Genomic DNA, 19,691 nt, shown 5'->3' on the forward strand with positions numbered 1-19,691 from the left:
CTTAGTAGCGTTATGTTTCTAAAGTTATTGGGGTTACTTTTCTCTCTTTTTTATGTATAGGTAGATGCTGATATACACTTACTCTCCATTCGTCTGGTTCCGGATCTAATTGTCTTTTTAACCAGCTCGGTGAGTTCTTCCTGTTGTCCATTCCCCTATATTTGATTAGTTTATTATTTATATTGTCGCTTGAAATTCCTCTATTGTTACTTTATTTTCAATGTTATCGTCATTTTGGTAGAATCTCTTTTCTTGATGTGTTTACATTGAGGGTATTATCAAAGTGTTTTATCCATGTCTTCAATTTAATCTCTTTCACTTTCACCTCTTCAATAGTCTGTTTTTTCCTCTTTTATTAGATGTCTTATATCGTGTAGTAAATCACAGAGTTCTGATAAATATTGCTTTAGGAAAAATTATAATTTTTCATTAAATTTATTCATTAATCTATTATTTATTTCGTGGATTGTTTAATTTTATTATTATTTATTGAATAATTCGTTTCAAGCAATATTTGGTAAATATATATGGATGGTACAGGTCGTTGAATTTTCTTCGTTGTATCTTATTCATCAACTTTAGGGTCTTTGCATACGACTTGTGTGATAAAACACAAGACTGTGACAAAAAAAGGAAAACCTTGAATTTGTACTGTTGAACGCATGTGCTTATGTATCAGGACGCTGAGTTAATTTTTTCATATTATTTGTTAAAACCCAATCAGGGTGAGTTAGGTTGAGGCTGGTGTCGATTCACGTCAGGTGCAAACACGTTTAAATGAATAAGAAAATTGAAGCATATATAGGTGGATAAGACTTCAGTTGATATCCCCATGGCTACGTAGCAAGCGACCAAGGATACCATCTAAATGTGCATCAATGAGGAGAACCTTAAAATTGATTGTTGCGCTGATCCTATGACATATCCCCCACAAGGATATATTCTAAGAGGTTATACTGAGACAGTTTTTTCTTTTGTTCTGCTCTTTCTGACTACTGATCGACCTGCTGACGAGTAGTCCGCTTCAGCTGATGGGACCAAAAGCCTGACAATGCTACTGAAAGCTAAATACAAATTTTCATTTGAATAAAACCCAAATATTTTATCAAAAGTTATATTTAAGTCTTAAGATATCGAATTCACAGAAAAATTTAATTAAGTATACTTAAGTAAAGTTGTTTTCGTAATTTGCGAAAAGTCTAGTTGCTCATTTCAGATTTTTATAAATCCAAGGCAAAAACTTCTCAACTCGTGTGTAAACGCCAGGATATTGTCCTTTTCCGCATCCAATTCCCCAGGACACGATACCAACTTGGGTCCATCTACCGTTGTTTACCATAAGAGGGCCACCAGAATCTCCCTAAGGAAATAAAATTTGCTTAAAGGCAGAGCAGTACAATATAAAGTTGAAGTTGAACCATTAGAGTCTAAACTGGTAAATAACAATAATAGACTTACACTACAAGAATCCTTATTGGCTCGTCCAGCGCATAACATGTGTTCTACAATACCTCCTGGAGCGGCATGTCCATATTTTTGTCTGCATTCTGTATTACTCCATATAGGAATATTAACTTCTTGGAGAACCGATGGTTGTGGACCACCTAAAATAATTTGATACAGGAAAAACTAATACAGCTAACTTCTGCAAGACCGTTTACTTTCTCTGATGCTTCCCCACCCTATAACAGTTCCTGTTGATCCTGCCCAATCTCTTCCTCCACTTGATGGCAGACACACTGGTCTAATCACAGAATTAAATTCTACTGGACTGTCTAATGTTAATATGGCAATATCGTTGTACTGAAAAAATATTGATTATTATTAAATATTTTGATTGAGCTTAGTTAGATTAGAGTTATGTTCTGGAAGAAAATGTGAAGTTTCAAAAAAAAAGAAGAAAAAAAGTATTTAAACCTAATCTGAAATTGAGAAGATCTGAAGAAGCAATCGTAAGAAGAGATATTTCTTTTTCTACAAATCAATAAAGCAATTCAAGAAGTAAGTTAGTGAATGAATTGAGCCGAAGCCAGTAGGTCCAAGTAAACTTGCTGAGATAAATTGTTGAAGTTTTTGTTAATGACTAATGAATAATTTTATGAAATTTATCAAAAACTTTGCAAAACCCACCACCTAATTTCCTAATAAGTAAACTTACCAGTGTTCTTGAATCAAAACCTTTGTGCCTCACTACTCGTTTCACACGTTTTTCCACATGTTTTACTTCAGAATTGGTTTTAATGTTATGATCACCCAATCTGACTGTAAGTCGAGCAACATCCCAAGAGCTCATACTGAAAATGAGAAAATTAAAAAAGATTCAAGACTTAATGACGATATATGGAATATTGTTTATTGCTTCATCAGGATGCATGATAACTTTCATAGAAGTAAGGCCACAGGGACCCTCCAGACGTTCTAAGGCATGTAATTAACTTAACTTTAATGAACATGGTATAATATTGATTCTTCGAAGAAATTAATAAGGAAGTATGACAACCTTAAGAAGAAGCAATATCTGAGAAGTATTCCACTAATGAATTTAACAGATCTGGTCTTAACGACAGATAATAATCAGCTTAAGGGTAGTTGATGAGGTTAAGGAAATTCAATTTAAAGCAGCAAATATTTTACGCATAACTAGAACACCCAAGTGTTCCTCATCCGAAATTTAGACAATAAGGAAGCTATGCGCTAATCAGAATAGTACTTACGACAATATTACTTACGGATTTACTGAATCACCTAATTCAGTAGACTCAAATTTAAAGTTACCAAGAATCTTTGTCAAGGTTGGTATAATAATGATCTCAATTTACTTAAAGCCAGAATATATTGTAACTGTTAAAAAGTAAAGAGATGGATTATGATGGAAAATTGAAACAACTGCTACTATATCAAAATCTAGCTGATAATATGGCATCTTATACTAATTTAAAAGTAGTTAGCATCTTTTGCATTTTAATCATTATACATATAATTTCATTAATACTTACTGTGCAACACAATGAGCAGCTGACAATATATGAGTACTGTCAATCAAAGAGCCACCACAAAATTGCCTTCCATTATTAAAAAGAGCCGCAATCCAAGGCCACTCGTTTAAATCAGCATTATGTCCTCCAACGATTTTTCCTTGATCCTGGAACCCATTTTTGGCACCACAGGCGGCAGATCCTACGTCTGATGGTGGTTTTTTCGTTGTTGGTTTTGCTGTCGAAGGTTTTGTAGTTATAAATCCTAAGGGGTGGCGAGTGGTTGATACTCGCATAGTAGTGAGCAGACCTGGATAACTGGGACTAGGAGGATGGGTTGGTAGAGGAGGAATAGTATGATCTGGTGGATGAGTTGGAAGTGGTGGGGGCCAATTTGGAATCTTTGCACTTTGGTGAGCTTCTTCGTTATTATTTTGAATTTCGGGTTGATGGCTACTTTCCTCTATCACGAGTGGACGATTTGTGATTTGTGTAGGTTGACTCGCGGTTGAACAACAAATCCCCAAAACCTACAAACAAATATTCTTTGTAATCTGGTGTTCTGATAGTTGTATATTTCTTTTTAGTTTACCTGTCGTCCTTGGGGAGAATAGTAGCTGCACGTGTCATACATGCCCAAAATCCACATGTCAAAGTTACCCACGTTAGCAGATTGGAAATAAGGATAACATTCTTTAAAAGCAACACAACTTCCCAGTTCATTTCTACTATTGTAACAAAGTCCAGGGGCTGCTATGTTGAATTCATTTGCTTGATACGGTTGGGGCAGAGGCTGGATTTGGGGTATTGTAGACACATAGTTCAGCAACGAGAAAGTAGCTGGCTCTAGTAAAATTTGTTTTCCATCTCGTTTAATGTTATGTTGAAGTTCTAATGAGTCTGAAATAAAAGTAACAGTAAAGGCTAACTATTATGTTCATTTAGAGCCATGTCCTTCAAATTCAATCCCTTTTAACTAACAATAGAAATTCTTTAGATATACTATAGAGTAATAATTAATAAGGGTGGAGGTTGAAACTGAACATTACGCCTTCTCCAATTAGCTGTAATATATTTGTATATAGAAAGAGAAGATTGAGCAGTTGGTGAAGCGACATGTAGAAGTGCAAATAAAAAAGCATTATCGATTCGATTTTGTGTTGAATGATGTTGATGAATGAATAAATCAGCTTATCTTTATAAAAGATTCAACTCGGTTGAGACAGCTCTATATTGAGCAATATCTATTGATTTCAATAGAACTCCGTTAGAACAACATCTCATTTATTTTATATTTGCTCATAATTTAAATGACAAATTTACTTATAATTTTTGTATAGATTATTATCGACCATTAATAAATAATAAATTTAAAAGACCCGCCAAAAGTTTCATTCTGAAAAAAATGATAATAGATGGAGCCACAAAAAGAGTTAAGTAGTCATAGTGACATTAGTAACAGGGTATATATTTTTTCAACTGTACTATTGTCGCTACAATTTCAAGGCCTGTATGTTGCTAAGTAGAAAAGTCATTTTTTATTTTTGATGTAGAAGATTTCAGTCAAATAATGCTTGCTTTGTATAGGTTATTACTCTCTGTGTAAAAGGGTATACCTAAACTACCGCTCAAAAGTATTCGCCCACCATTTATTCTTTTTGTAAATTGCATATATGCTTAAACAGCATACCTATCAACTATGGTTCGTTGAAAAACACTGAGTATTTAGAAATAGTCTTGCAAAAAACAAACAATGTAGTGAAAATATGCACTTCTTCTAAAAAACTAGCTAATCTGTTTACAGCTCGTTTCCGATGAAATTTGAAACATTTAAAGGTGTTCAGTCTTCAATAATTGGTTTTGTGTAACATTGGTAAATAATTTCGCTTGCTTATTTACGATTGTCACCGTTTCTTTGCTGGTTTTTCAACATTCTTTAAAATGGCTAAAACAAGAGAGTTATCGGTAGAAACAAAAGGTATTATCATTGGACTTCATAAGGGAAAGACTAACCGTCAAATTTCGACGGATTTGGGAATTCCAAGGCGGACTGTCGATTATAATGTTAGGAAATTCACCAGAGAAGGGACTATTAGCGACAAACCTCGATCGGGAAGGCCAAAGGCAACAAGTTCAAAGGAGGATTTAAATATTATAATTACAAGCAAACGCAATAGACGCCTTACCGCCCCTGAAATCACAGCAAAAATCAACAAGGAGCGTAAAAAAGCGGTCAGTGTTTCGACAGTAAAACGGCGACTTTATAATGCTGGTCTTAAAGGACGTTTAGCTGTATGCTACTGAAGGATGTTAATAAGAAGAAAAGACTTGAGTGGACCCAATCACACAAAGAATGAATCATTGATGACTGGAAGAAAGTTCTCTGGAGTGACGAGTCGAAATTCGAGGTTTTAGGAATGAAGAGGCGAGTTTTTGTTCGCCGTCATGCCAATGAAAGGGTCGCTGAGAACTGTACGGTGGCCTCAGTTAAACACGGTGGTTGTTCGGTGATGGTGTGGGGTTGTTTTGGAGGATCTGCAGTGGGCGATCTAATTAGAATAGAGGGAATTCTTCGAAAAGAGGGTTACAAAACAATTTTAAGTGACCATGTACTTCCTTCTGGTACTCGAATAATTGGGAAAAACTTCATCTTTCAACATGACAATGACCCCAAGCACACGTCGAAATTGTGCAAGCAATATTTAGGTCAATTACAAAGGCAACATCTTCTGAAAGTTATGGTATGGCCCCCACAATCACCGGACCTCAATCCTATCGAATTACTGTGGGATGAACTGGATAGACAAGTGCGAAAATCATGCCCCACTTCAAAAGAAGATTTGTGGAGGATCATCTAAGAAGAGTGGCACAAGATACCTCAGGAAACTTAGTTAGAAGACTACCAAATAGACAAATTAATTAGAAGACTGCCGAAACTCTGTGAAGCTGTTATTAAAAATCGAGGCGGACATGTAGATGAATCCAAAATTTGATTTTCTTAAATTTAATTAATTGAAAAATGTATTGTTTATATTCATTTTGTTATAAACAAACCATTTCATAAGAATAACTGATGGGTTTATTATTTTTAGTTATAACTTTAAAACAGTCATATGTGGGCAAATACTTTTAAGAGGTAGTGTATATATAATTCTATATAATTACGTAAGGGGGTTGGCTGGGTCAAGTTTTAATTTGTTTCTGTGAGGAAAACCTTAAGCCGCGTATCCACCTGACAAACGGAACGTTTAGAAACATTTGCAATCGTTTACAAACACGATGTTTATCCGGTGGATACGTCGGTCACTCACATTTGCAAACGTTTGCAGGCGTTTGTCACTGTTCCGCGAAAAGTCGGTAACTTCAAGGATTTGACTTGTTTGTGGATTTCTGCCTGATTTCAGTGGAGACGCGATATTCTACGTTTGTAGATAAATAGATATTACTAATTAGTGTTTGTTTACTTGTATTTAGTGTTTATAAAAGTTGTGGTTGAATTGATTGATCAATAACTCGAACAATAATAATTATTTTTTTATTTAATTTGTTTATTTACGATGAATATTACTACGGAATGGGACCACGAGCAGTGTATCTACTTAATAAATTTATATAGACAAAAACCGGAACTATGGAATGCCAGACATGGTTTTTATTATAATAAAATTAAGAAACATGACGCCTGGGCCGATATAGCCAAAAATATGAATGCAACCATCGATATTGTAAAGGCTAAAATAGGCTCGTTGACAACTTCATTTAGAAGAGAAAGAAACAAAGAAACTCAAAGTTTGGGAACAGGAAAAGGTCTGTATATTTAGTGAACCTGTTTTTCTTGTTTAATATTTTTTGACATCAAAGTTGGAGGAGCTTCCAGCATTATCGCTTTAGAGTGCAGTTTTTTGTGTTTTTAACCGTTAGCCTGGATGCACATGGGTACGTGATCACGGATCCGTTGCAACCACGTAACTGCTCTCGACCAATAAGGGTTTGTTATGGTTAATTGCCATTGGTTGATATCAGTCGCTACGTGATCGCAACGGATCCGTGATCACGTACCCATTTGGATCCAGACTTACTATTAATAAGGATGGCCAACAATAAAACTGAAAATTTGCAGGGCGGGAGGAGGTACACACAAGCCACTGGTTTACCTATGAGGCATTTGGATTTCTTATGGATAAGAATAAATGCAGGAAATCTGTCAGCAGTACAAAAAAGATGACTCATTCCCAAATAAAAGATTCAAAGGTGAGAAATATTTTTTATTTTACTTTAATTTTACAAGCGAAAACTCATTCTTTACAAAAACACTAACACTGTACGTTTAGCTAAGCATGTTCATTTTGCCATGGAATAGCTCCATTGCTGAAAAAAATATGCTGCAAATTCTTCACGAATTTCCTGAGGAATTTTTGCAGACTTTCGAGAAACTTTTTTAATATTAGTCAGGGACAACATTTCAGTATCATCTCTCCAAGCACCAGGGCTAACTTTCCCTTCTACTTCACTATCCAGGGCTCCTTGTGGACAATAAATATTTGCTGAAGAGTTACTTTTGCGTAAGAAGTTGTGCAAATATATACAAGTCCTCACAACTAATTCTGCTTTATGTGGCTCTGGAAGCATTGATTTTCTTTAAACTCTAAAGATAGATGCTAGGATACCAAAAGCATTTTCCACTACTCGGCGTGCTCGATTCAATCTGTAATTGAAAATTCTTTGTATTGAACCTTTTTCATAAATTCCTGAATAAGGTTTCATTAAATTATCAGCCAGGGCAAACGCTTCGTCTCCTAAAATTACGTAGGGAATAGCTTTCTCGCGACCAGGCAACGATTTTGGTAATGGCAAATTTAAAGCATTATTTTGAAGACGTTCATACAACTCTGTGTTTTTAAAAATTCCGCCGTCTGAGATTCTTCCTTGAACACCAACATCAACAAATAGAAAATTATAATTAGCATCAACTAGGGCAAAGAGAACGATGCTGAAAAACGACTTTTAATTAAAAAAGACACTTCCGGTGCTTTTAGGGCACTGTAATACTACATGCTTCCCATCAATCGAGCCAATGCATTGTGGAAAATTCCATAACGTTTCAAATTCTTCACATGTCTGCAACCATTTCGCTTCGGTTTCTGGCATCTGCAAAGAAAGAATTGTTTTTTATTTGTATGCGTTTGTTTGCGTCAATTTAAAATATGTGTTTCACCTCAACGTTAATTTAGAATATGCATATTTTAATTATTTTTGTTATTAAACATTTTTTATTTTTGCATTTTTTTTCAGGTTATTGCTGATAATGAAGTAGTTGCCGAAGAAGTATATAATGAAAACAGTGAACCAATTGGTAGAGGAACAGAACCAGAACTTTATCCAAAAAGAGCCTTAGAACAGGAACCATTACCATCTATTTCTGCAACGTCTACAAATGAAATACCAAATTCGCAATTGCAAAAAGCAAAACGAGCGAAACGGAATTAGGAAAATTCAAACGTCCCAAACGAGGATCCTCGTGTTTCTGCAGTAGTCGATATTATGCGGTCAGCTCAAGACCGGGATTCTTGTGATATTTATGGGGAGCATATCGCATCAAAGCTACGTACTTACAGTCAAAGAACACAGGCCATGGTACAACACATGTTTAGTAATATCCTCTTTAATGCTGATATGGGACGTTACGACGATGTGGTGCCTAAGAACACCTCTGGTCATCTGTCATCTTCTGGAAGCGTTACTTCTGCTAGCACATGCACTACCCCTGCTCCTTCACCTGCTGGTTCAAGCTCTCATTATTCCGATCATGCTTAACAGTTCCGTACCCATGAAAATACAAGTGTCGGCGCATCTTTCGTTGGCTCTCAGCAACCACAACAAAACTTAACTACACTCACTAATGTTCTGTCGACCTCAGAAATCCCTCTAAAGCTCCGTATCCATAAAAATGCTAACACTAGCGCATCGTTCGCCAGCTATCAGCAACCCTCGCAGCAAACACAACGAAACTTAACTTTACTCACTAATGTTCTGCCAACTTCAGGAATCCTTCAACAGCTCGAAGCCCATCGAAATGCAAGTAGCAACGCTACATATACCACCAGTTGTCAGCAGCCACAAGAAAATGACCACTGGGAAACAAACTTTCCAGATGAAAATCCTGACCTAGAATCTGCATCTATGAATGCAGGAAACTATTTAGCAAACTTCAATCTGTCTCAATCACAGACAAATACTAATTACCCATAAAAATAAAAATACCATTTATATTATCGCATAGATAGGTATGATCTATACGCTGAGTAAAACCGCACTGGACGTATCTCAAAAATGTCTTTTCAATGAAATAAAACGTTGGCCGGGTTCATCAGAAAAAAGCGTTCACTGAGCGCTCGAAACTTTTTACCTGGTATCTAAGGTATAAGCATTTTGATTGGATGTTGCTAGGTTAAGTTTCGAGCGCTCAGTGAGCGCTTTATTCTGATGAACCCAGCCATTGATTTTTGACATACGTCAAGTGCGGTTGTACTCAGCGTACATCCCATACCTACTCATGTTTAGCTAAGTAACTAGTTTTCTCAATAAAGGTCAAATTTATTATATGGTTATTTACTTACCCTTACATAGCTCGCTAATGCTTTCATGATGGCGGCACGTACTTCATGAATTATTCTAGAAATGAGCTGCTTCGAAACTCTGAAGAGGTACATAAGACTGGCATAGGAATCTCCTGTCGCTAGAAAGCGAAGTGTGATGGCAAGTTTAATTTGGGCAGAGACGCACTCTCGATAGTTCGTGTCAATTTTAGATATTTCTGGAGAAATTCTTGAGAGCAGAAAATCAAAATCTCTTGGCGAAACTTGAGTAAAATTTTTGAATAAGCTACTCCTGTAAGTTTTGATATCAGCTGCATAGAAACTCTAGTTTTTAAAAAATGAGACACCCAAAATCTATGTTTCCTTCTTTTTTTCTTCTTTTCTTTTTCTATTAGTGCACAAAATACTAATGCAGCACAGGCGGCAAGTTTCTTTCTACTTAACAGGGCCATTTTTACAATTTTTCTATTCTCGGTTTTCCTCAAAATAAAAAAAGACCTGGATGTGTGACAAACGCTCTCAAAACTGCTTTGTGAACAATTTCAAACAACATGTGCTGATCGGTGGGTACTTCGTTTTGCAAGCGTTTATCAATATTCGCAAACATTTACAAATATTGCTACAAATGTTAATGCCAGTGGATACGCGGCTTAATGTTACACGTGATTTTTGACATAACGCACTATTTTGTGTTAGAGAAATACAATTGTCTTTCTCTAACGTAAAATCTTAAATAATATTCACTTTTCCATAAGGAAATTTGTTAAAGAAAAATCCTAATGATCACCACTCAAAGCAGAAACGTCGGACTGTAAATTTAATTTTTAAACCGACTTTTTCTTTTTACTTTTATGAGAAATTATGTTAAAGAGACATATTTTTGTCAATAATTTTGTGTAGTTAAGTTAGCCATATTGGCAAAGTGGGTTTTAGTATACAGCAACAATAAATATATAAATTTTTAAGTACAATAAGAGTGTCCTAATACATATTATTTCTTCCACTTTTAAACTGTAATAATCAAAATAACCAACACGTACATAAATCATGTTTATTTTTGTTGCTACATAATCAAGACCTGCCTGTTGCTACGTAACAAAGCCTCATTGTTTCATCAAGAGGATGCCTATCAAGTAGTTTTTGCTTTACGTATCTGGTGTATCTTATTACTATAAAAAACCATAAATCATCTGGAGCTGATGGGATATCTTTGAGGTTGTTACTCTTTTTGCCTGATTCAGCCTTAAATGCTTTAGTTTCTGCCATAAACAATTCTTTACATATTGGCATTTTTCCTTCATGTTTAAAAGAGGCAGTGGTTATCCCTCTTCATAAGGGTGGAGATTTGGATCAGCCTTGTAATTTCCGTCCCATTTCTATTTTGTCTACCCTCTCTAAGATAGTTGAAAAACTTGCAAAAAGCAGAATTTTGTCCGTTTTACATCATAACGGCATTTTGTCTGCAAATCAGTTTGGATTTCAAGCCGGTAAAGGGACTCATGATGCTGTTTTTAGCTTTTTGGAGAGCGTCTATGTGTCCTTGAATTCTGAAGAGTCATCGGCGGCAGTGTTTTGTGATCTATCCAAAGCTTTTGTCTGTGTGGATCATGGAATACTGTTATCTAATCTCGATAAATATGGTTTTAGGGGCGTAGCGTTGCGATGGCTTGAGTCCTTTCTATCAAATCGTATTCAGAAGGTTACAGTGTCTGGGCGTTTGTCTGCTTCTAGATCCCTAAAATGCGGCGTTCCCCAGGGTTCAGTGTTGGGACCACTGTTATTTTTACTGTATGTGGATAACTTGAGTTCATTGAAACTGCAGGGCAAGGTGGTTCAGTTTGCTGATGATACCACCATTCTATAGAGCCATAAAAATTCTGATTATATTAAGACTTGTATCCTTGAAGACCTTCAGATTTTATCAGGGTGGTGTGTTTCCAACAGGCTCGTGTTTAATGTAAGAAAGACGTCTATGATAGGGTTTAAGTGCGATATTTAGGGTCTGATGTTTGACGAAAATTCCCTCTTGCAGAATAAAGAGTGCTGCAAGTTCCTAGGAATTACCATTGATTGTCGCCTTCGGTTTGAAGATCATATTTTACATTTAGCTGGGAAATTATCTTCTGGATGTTTTGCAGTAAGAATAGCAAAACAAGAGCTGGGAGGGGTGGTTGTACGTTCAGTGTACTTTTCACTTACTGAATCTCATATTCGGTATGGCTTGCCTTTTTGGGGTTTAACCAATAAGGGGCTACTTAACATTGTCTTTGTTATTAAAAAAAAAGCAGTTAGATACCTGTGTTCTGCTAAGTTAAGAGATTCTTGCAAACCCCTCTTCATTTCTGAAAAAATCCTAACTCTTTTTTCACTCTTTATCTTAGAAACAGCTGCTCTTTTTTTACAAAATTCCCAAACTACCTTCTGACACTGGCCATTTGACTCGTCGTGTAAATGATGTTCCCCTACCTATTCCTACGTCTTCCCTTATCTAAAACTCATTAATTTACATAAGTAAAAAAATGTACAATCATGTTCTTCTATGTGTTAGACATATATCGGATGTTAAGTAATTTAAAAGAGAATTAAAAACGCTTTTATTGGCTGGAAAGTTTTTTTTTCCTTTTTTCTTCTCTAGTTTTGTCAACAAGTTTACCTTTATTTAGTAATTGATTGTTTTATTTAGTTGTCTTTAATTCAGGTATGTTCAAAAAGTTTTGTCTTCTTGTGTTTAATTTTGTTCATTGTTTTGTCAATTTTTGAAATTGTATTTTTGTTTTGTTTTTTTTTCTAGCTTTTAGGATGCTTGTACACAAGATTATTCTTACGTAATATAGCACATTTTCTTTCTTTCTTCTTTCTCTTTCTATCTTTGCTTTAAAAGAGTATAGATGTGATTTCTTCACGTCAGTCGTTAGCTGGGTTCACGTCAAATGTTGTAATTTAAACAATAATACTAATGTTTTAATGAGGAGCTTCTTAGTAGTGTTCCCAACTTCCAGTGTTTCCAACAAAGATCTAGCGGGTTTTTCATCTTTGGCGGCAATCCTTTTATTCTTAGCGTTTTTTAGCTTGTTTACAAATTAAAACTACTTACGTTATCATTAATTTTAATAAATAAATTATTTGACTTAAGTAGAAATTATCACAAACCAAAAGTTAAATCGATGGTCTCGAAGCAGGAATCCCACCCATTTTATTCCTGTCATGTCTCATCCACGACGTAAGTCGTAGAGTTGCCAGATTAGGGGATTTTCCCAAAAAATCAGGGGATTTTTTTTTATTTGGGTATTTATTGTTCTGGGGGAAATTATTTTCCTTTGGGGTATTTAAGGGGATTTAAGATTTATATATATATCATTCATAATTCAAACTCCAAACTTTCCGAATATATTACATTCTTGAAATTATTCTACATAAATATTAATTTCTATTAAATGTAAACATCGTGGCGCTCATGTTAATGCAATAAGGGCCCTTCACAACAACAAAAAAGAAGTCATTCTAGAAAGATGTAAAGATTTTTTAATTACTCTCTGTCTTTAAATTCAATGCCGACTACCATTAAACATTGACAGTTTGGAAAAAAATTGCCTCTTTAAACCTAGAAAATGCCACGTCACAAATTAGAGAACCTGACATAGCAACTTTAGCCAGTCATTTTAAAAATCTAATCTGCGATCATATTGATTCCACTGTTAACGAGTGGAATGCTCTTCATGGAATAGAGTGGACACCTTCCGAAGATCCTGAGACTTTTTGGATTGAAGTCGCCCAAAATAAAAATGCAGGAGGTGAAAATCATCACGGTTTCAGAATATTTCAAAATTAGCTTTATCACTTCTTTCCTTACCATTCTCTAACGCTGCAGTAAAACGGGTATTTTCAATAATGTATGAATTATACCAAGGCTTTTTACCTATTACTTATATTTTCTTATGTATTTTTGTGTTTATTTAGGTACTATTATGTTTATTCTAAGTCGTATTAATATAATGTATTATTAACATTGCATAGGTACATTAAAATTTATTTTTCTACTTTTGGGGATTTTTGCTTTTGAATCCTAAATATAGGGCATTTTTAAATATCAATTGGGTAAATTCCGCTGACTGATCTGGCAACCCTAGTAGGTCGGTGGTTGTTTCATATTATGTTATTTCGATCGGTTGTTCACATCCTTATATTCGTAATATTGATTAAATTAAAATTCAAATCTCTGGCGCGAAAAAAAAGTTCTTGAAAAGTGATCAACTATAAAAGTAGCTAAGTTTAATAGCATTTACGATGTATTAAACTCGTTTATCAATGTTATTTTTCTTTGCTAGGTTAAATTAAAGCTATATTTTAGTGTTTACAATGCCTAAAACGCATACCCAAAAATTTCGAGACGTTTGATCTTTGTCTAAAAGACTGGTTACACTCCATTGAGTCTACTTTAGGAACAATAGCCAAGTGTAAATTTTGTAGGTGTAGACTTGCAAATAAATATGGAGATCTCAAAAGTCATGCAAACACTAAAAAGCATAAATCTAAAAATTATTCTTGCTCGGTATATTTTTACATATTTTGATAGAAAATAATATTTTAAAAACAATGACGCCCCACTTGTCATTTTTTGACACATTATGGTTACTTTACATAAATTTAACATTTTTAACTAATTCATAGCGCTCTATTTCAATAATAAAACTGTGCTCTTTTAATGTTTGGTTTTATCACAAAATTTCACTGAATGGAACCGTTTTCCTTATCAGGGACAGAAAACAAAGCAAAAATTGCAAACCACATAAAAACAAACTGCAAAATCAAGTCTAAATTCTGTTCGGAAAATGGCGTATGAATTACTAGAGACGTTGAAAATAAATCATAATTTCAATCGCGAAGTAAAAATGGCTATATGATTGGTTGCATTCTTTTCTATCTCATAATCCTTTGCTTTCTATAAGAAAATCTAAAGGTGTATCCGTTGCTAGAACACACAAAACAGTTTGAACAAAAATGTTGTAAATGATTATTTCAGCCTTCTTGGAATGGTCTTGCAGGAAAATTACCTCATGAACAAACCTAAACACATTTTTTAAATGGACGAAACTGGGTTACAATTGAGCAACAAGCCTGGTTAAGTATTGGCATTAAAGAGGTCAAAATGTATAACAAACATGAATGTCTCAAAAATCAGCTTACGTGAATAGTGATTTTCGTGGATCGGCTAAGAATATATTACTTGTCAAGAAAACCTACTGGGAAATTATTGCTCCTTTTAGACATACATACGTCACACACAAACAAATTACATAATTTTACTGATTTTGCCACCACATACTTCTCACTGGCTGCCATTCATTTCTTAAATCACTCAAGTCTAACTTCTATGGAGCGTGTAACAGTTTCATGGTGAAAAGAAAAACTATCTCAAGGCTATAATGAAAAAGAAACTTCTTCATTGCAGTTGAGTTCTCCTAAATTGACTCTATCGAAGATGCTGGAGTAGGTTTTCCCACTCGCACAACACTCAAAAGAAAGATGCATAGTTTGAACTATTCTGAACTCTAATCACAATATTAGGAAGATTAAAAAGAAGAAAAAACCTTGACGATGACAACTTTGTGGAAAGTGGGATGAAAATGAATGTAACCTACACTAGGGAGAACTTCAATAAGTGCAAAAAAAAGACTGGATTAACTGTTGAACTTGTTTTCGTTTTTTCCACGAAATGTGTTCTAGATGTGAAAGCAAATGTAATTACTGTGGAACGGGAGAAGAAATAAACAAAGCAAACAAAATGTTGATGATTAAAAATGAAAAGTTTTGATTCCTTTAGCTATGAATTGTTCACGTCACGTTCACGACTATATCAAAAACGCAAGCAAACGAAAATAGCAAACGAAAAGGTTTTAATTCTTTAGTTCCTTTACACATCCGATTGTGTGGTCCAATTCACTCTGGCACTTTGAGTGAGATGAACCATTGTATAAGAAGTTTTTTTTAATAGAATTAAACCTGGTACTACATTTAGGTATTAGTATTATCTTTGCTTAAACCCATTTTTTATTTCGATTAATGTCTTTAAGTAGGATTTACCTTAAGCTTCAAAAAAGGTGGTCGATCTCTTCCCGACTGACCCTATGTGTCAAAAATGACACAAGTAAAGTATCATTGCTTTTAGAATTAAATTTTCTATCCAAATTTGTAAGATTATACCTAGATATTTCACTTAAAATTATGGCATTTCCCGTTAAACCAGAAGTGACAAAAAACAAGTAAATTTCATATTGACACGTATGATCCATTCCTCAACAAACAGTCAATATGTGCTGTTTGGGATAAACATAAAAAGCTCACTCTATATATTGGTTTCATCTACGTTATGTATTTTATCTGCTGTATATTATGTGGTAAAAGGATAAATAGGTAATTAAATATAAGTGCCCACTGATTGGCAGCAACCCGATCCCCATATTTTTAATAGCACCTTTATTATTGTAATTGGTAGGTTGGTATCAGCAGATTGCCACCTTTACAGTCTTGACTCACTAATTAAGAATTACAGCCGAGTTCTTTAACATCGTAATCAAATGTCATTGCTACCTGACTGAATCACTGCCAAGGTCGCAGCGAGCATTCACCTTCGAAGAAACAATGTTATACATATAGCGCGCGCTAAACATTTTCATCTGCATATCATTAAGATATAAAAAAATACATCAAGTTTTAAATGAAACTAATTTATGCATTTTAGAATAAAAAAAATTATCTTGACTTACATCGAGTGCATATTAATCAAAGGTATGCTCATTACACAAGCATTTTGCGTTCATTGACAAATCTGAATGAGCTTTTCAAGTCATTTTATAATTTTCTGATGAAAATATCACCGAAAAACGTAAATTTCTTTGGTGAGAATATTCACGAGGGCATTTCTGACGAACGTGAAGCTTAAACGTATTTTCACGCCAAGGGGAGGAAATTTACTGGCAGAGAAAATAACTAAGACACTTGGTCACACTTTGGACCATTCAGGTTTTTTAAGTTTGCGAAGAAGAAGCAGAAGAATGTAACTATGGGGCGAAATTTAAGCTTTTTATTTAATTATGATTTTTTTTGCGTAAGATTGCTCCATTTCCAGTCAACATTTTAAGTTGTTATGCGTGCCAAACTGGTTAATTAGACAAATCCTCATTCAATATGTCAAAAATTTCCTTAGTTTTGCGAAGGCCATTTAGGTAACGCCACCAAAGCTCTGCCAATGTTCCAAATCTTGATTATCTGTAATCATTTGAAAATATTTAGAAACATTCGTGGAGTTTTTGGAATACATATTGGTCTTAAGGGTTTGAACACTAACTTGAAATTTATGTTTGTACTATTCTGAAAGACACTACACATAATTTGCCTTTTTTAACAAGCGAATTAAACTCCTTAATTTACTTAAGCATTAGGATTTTAAATACTGAGACATGTTTCTTTAAGAGGTCTTTAGAAACACTTCTGAAGATAAGGCTTTCAAATATGGCAGAGTATTTTGCAAGTGATTTAATTGATCTTTAGAGTCTTTTTTGCATGTAGTTAGGAGTGACTTTTCGGTTTTTTCTTCATTCTTTATTATAGTATTTAGTATACACCGTCTACCGGTTTTAACCTTGATAGTTCATATACTTTAGTTAATGAGCTTTGTCCACAGCATGTCCAGTGCAAACTGGTTAGTTTCGCAAAGAAAAAGAAGAATAAGGATCTTGTGTACTTAGCAAGAATCAATTGTACATCCCTCTTTTCACTTAATTAAAAACCTTACGCTTCTCAGGTGTGACACCTTTTCGTGCCTTATAGTGTAATTACAAATAATTAAAAAAGAAATATATAGACTTTGGTATAATACAATTAATAAATGGTTTTATTTAGTCTTCAACGTTTAGCAATATTTTAATTTTTCTTATAATTTCACGTAAACAAAATGAACTCGATTGCTATCTTTGGCTGTCTATCGTCCGCCTATAGCGACAACAGCAGCGCATCAAAGGAGTGAAATAATAGTTACCAACTTTCAGATTCAAATGCTGCTGAAACCCTTATAAATATATTGTTTTAAATATTAAATTAAAAAAAAATACATTATAAATTATCGCAATTTAAATTTAAAACACTAAATTAATACGGAAAAGGAATGGGCCTGAAATTAATAACTTTTCAATAGAGCGCATGCTCCGTGGTTGGCGCCCATACGTGCAGAATGCGTGTTAATTATTTAAAGTTTATGGTAAATTTATGGTTATCAATAGGGATAATATCTTATTTTTCTTTAATATTATTTAGTTAATTTTATAATATCATTCAGTTAATCATACCCCTTAATCTTTCACTCTTGAATATATATTTTTTTAAATTGGGCATGACTTAGGGAGACAGGTAAACGATCCTGTGACGCAAAAATTACTCCACCGTTATTCTGAAAAAATGGTGGTATTATAGTTATATTTTTATTATTGTTTATCTTGATAAATTGACATAATTTATTTGATGATAAGTAGCTCTGAAATGAAAATCAATGGAACGTATGCTCCGTGTGTACCCGTGTATCGTGCATGCGTATTCGTTATCCAGAATCTATGATTAACTTTATGGTTAATTAACGTATCAACTAAGCGAATAGTTGACATATTTTTTTATATTATTTAGTTTTTAATTTAAAAAAAATATATATCAATGCATACCCCTTTCTTTTCAAAATGGCGAAGGGTTGCTACTTAGATAAGGAAAATGATAGGTAATTATTATAAACTCAAAAACGAAATGAGAAAATTATTTTATTTGGAATGTGAAATCAGAATTTTTTTCGAAGAATGGGCACAAACCTCATTAAAATGGTAATTTTTATATTAAGAAATGTTATAGTTCACCCTTTTCAATAAACCACGCCTAAATTAGAAACAAGAATAAGGGTGAGGAAATTTTAAGTGGCGATTTGTTCAAAAGTCTATTTATTATTGTATTAGAACATATACAATATCGTAGATCTGTACAATGATGGACAATGACGGAGGGTCCTGCAAACTAGTAAATTATAGAACTTTCTGTGTAGATTTATTTTGACATTATTGGAAAAAATAGCAAAGAAAGTTACTTTTTAATTTTATTATTAAAAAGCCTACAGGCGCCAAAATCCTTTGCCAGAGCTGTTTAAAACAACGTATTTTTCATGTCATTTCTTTCGATTGGTTTAAAACTAAAAGTTATTCCGTAAGTACAACCTTTTTTTGCTCGTTTGTTCTTTATAAGATTCTCAAAGCTGCTCGTATTTATTTTTAAAAAATTTCAATTTGCTTGTAATAAACATTAAAATTCTAGACACTGATATTAAAACTTATCAAAATAATAAACTACAGAAATAAATGACATGAATAAATTAATGTATACCTGCTGAATCAATGACAACTGATTCAAAATCTTCAACAGAATACGTAACAACAAGATGCACTAATAAACACAAACAAATATGTCTCACTGCTGCCATGCTTTCTTAAACAAAAAGGTGCCGCAGGATAACAGAACTGGTACTGCCGATGGGTACCGTGACTGTAATATAAAGTTCTTTCTTCAGGCTTTTAGGAATTAATGTCCCCTCTCATTCCTGGTCGAAAACCGGAGAGACCAATTTACATCGAGTTATCTGAGGATGTTGATCTGGCATTAAGAGAAATAATCTAGATAATATCACCACTTTTACGTTGACCAACTGATGAGGCACCTCACACAAACTAATCGGACGAGTTTTCGACCATTTTAGCACTCCCAAAAAATTTACTGTTAAATCACATTGTTCATGGTGAATACAAAAAAAAAGGCAGAGACTTGTTTTTTTTTTGGTTCCATTATAATATCAGATTTGGCAAACTGATATTATAATTATCAATTATTAATATAAATGATTTAATGGTGTTGTTTAAATGGTAGGTGGAGGGAATTACTAATGTAGGTGGATGGAAAATGTCGCTGTCTTATTTTTTTTAATATTCCAAACAAGCAAACTCAGATTTTATTTATTGCTTACAGAATCAAATATATAGATACCACTTTCATTGAAAAAGTTTGCTTAAAACATGGTCTTCTTTGACCAATTAAATTT

At 34.0% G+C, this 19,691-nt stretch overlaps 1 protein-coding gene across 1 annotated transcript; it reads right to left on the bottom strand.

Moving 5' to 3' along the window:
• Window positions 1–1,100: 1,100 nt before the first annotated feature.
• On the bottom strand, window positions 1,101–19,240 carry LOC126748911 (proclotting enzyme-like). The gene is made up of 7 exons (XM_050458452.1): window positions 18,983–19,240; window positions 3,568–3,875; window positions 2,997–3,505; window positions 2,159–2,294; window positions 1,662–1,803; window positions 1,459–1,604; window positions 1,101–1,360 (listed from the first exon to the last, which is right to left on the bottom strand). Exons 1-7 carry the CDS (start codon window positions 19,077–19,079, stop codon window positions 1,208–1,210), a joined length of 1,491 nt encoding a protein of 496 aa, XP_050314409.1. The 5' UTR covers window positions 19,080–19,240; the 3' UTR covers window positions 1,101–1,207.
• Window positions 19,241–19,691: the final 451 nt, after the last annotated feature.

This window comes from Anthonomus grandis, chromosome 22 (assembly GCF_022605725.1).
Source record: "Anthonomus grandis grandis chromosome 22, icAntGran1.3, whole genome shotgun sequence".
Lineage (NCBI taxonomy): Eukaryota > Metazoa > Arthropoda > Insecta > Coleoptera > Curculionidae > Anthonomus > Anthonomus grandis.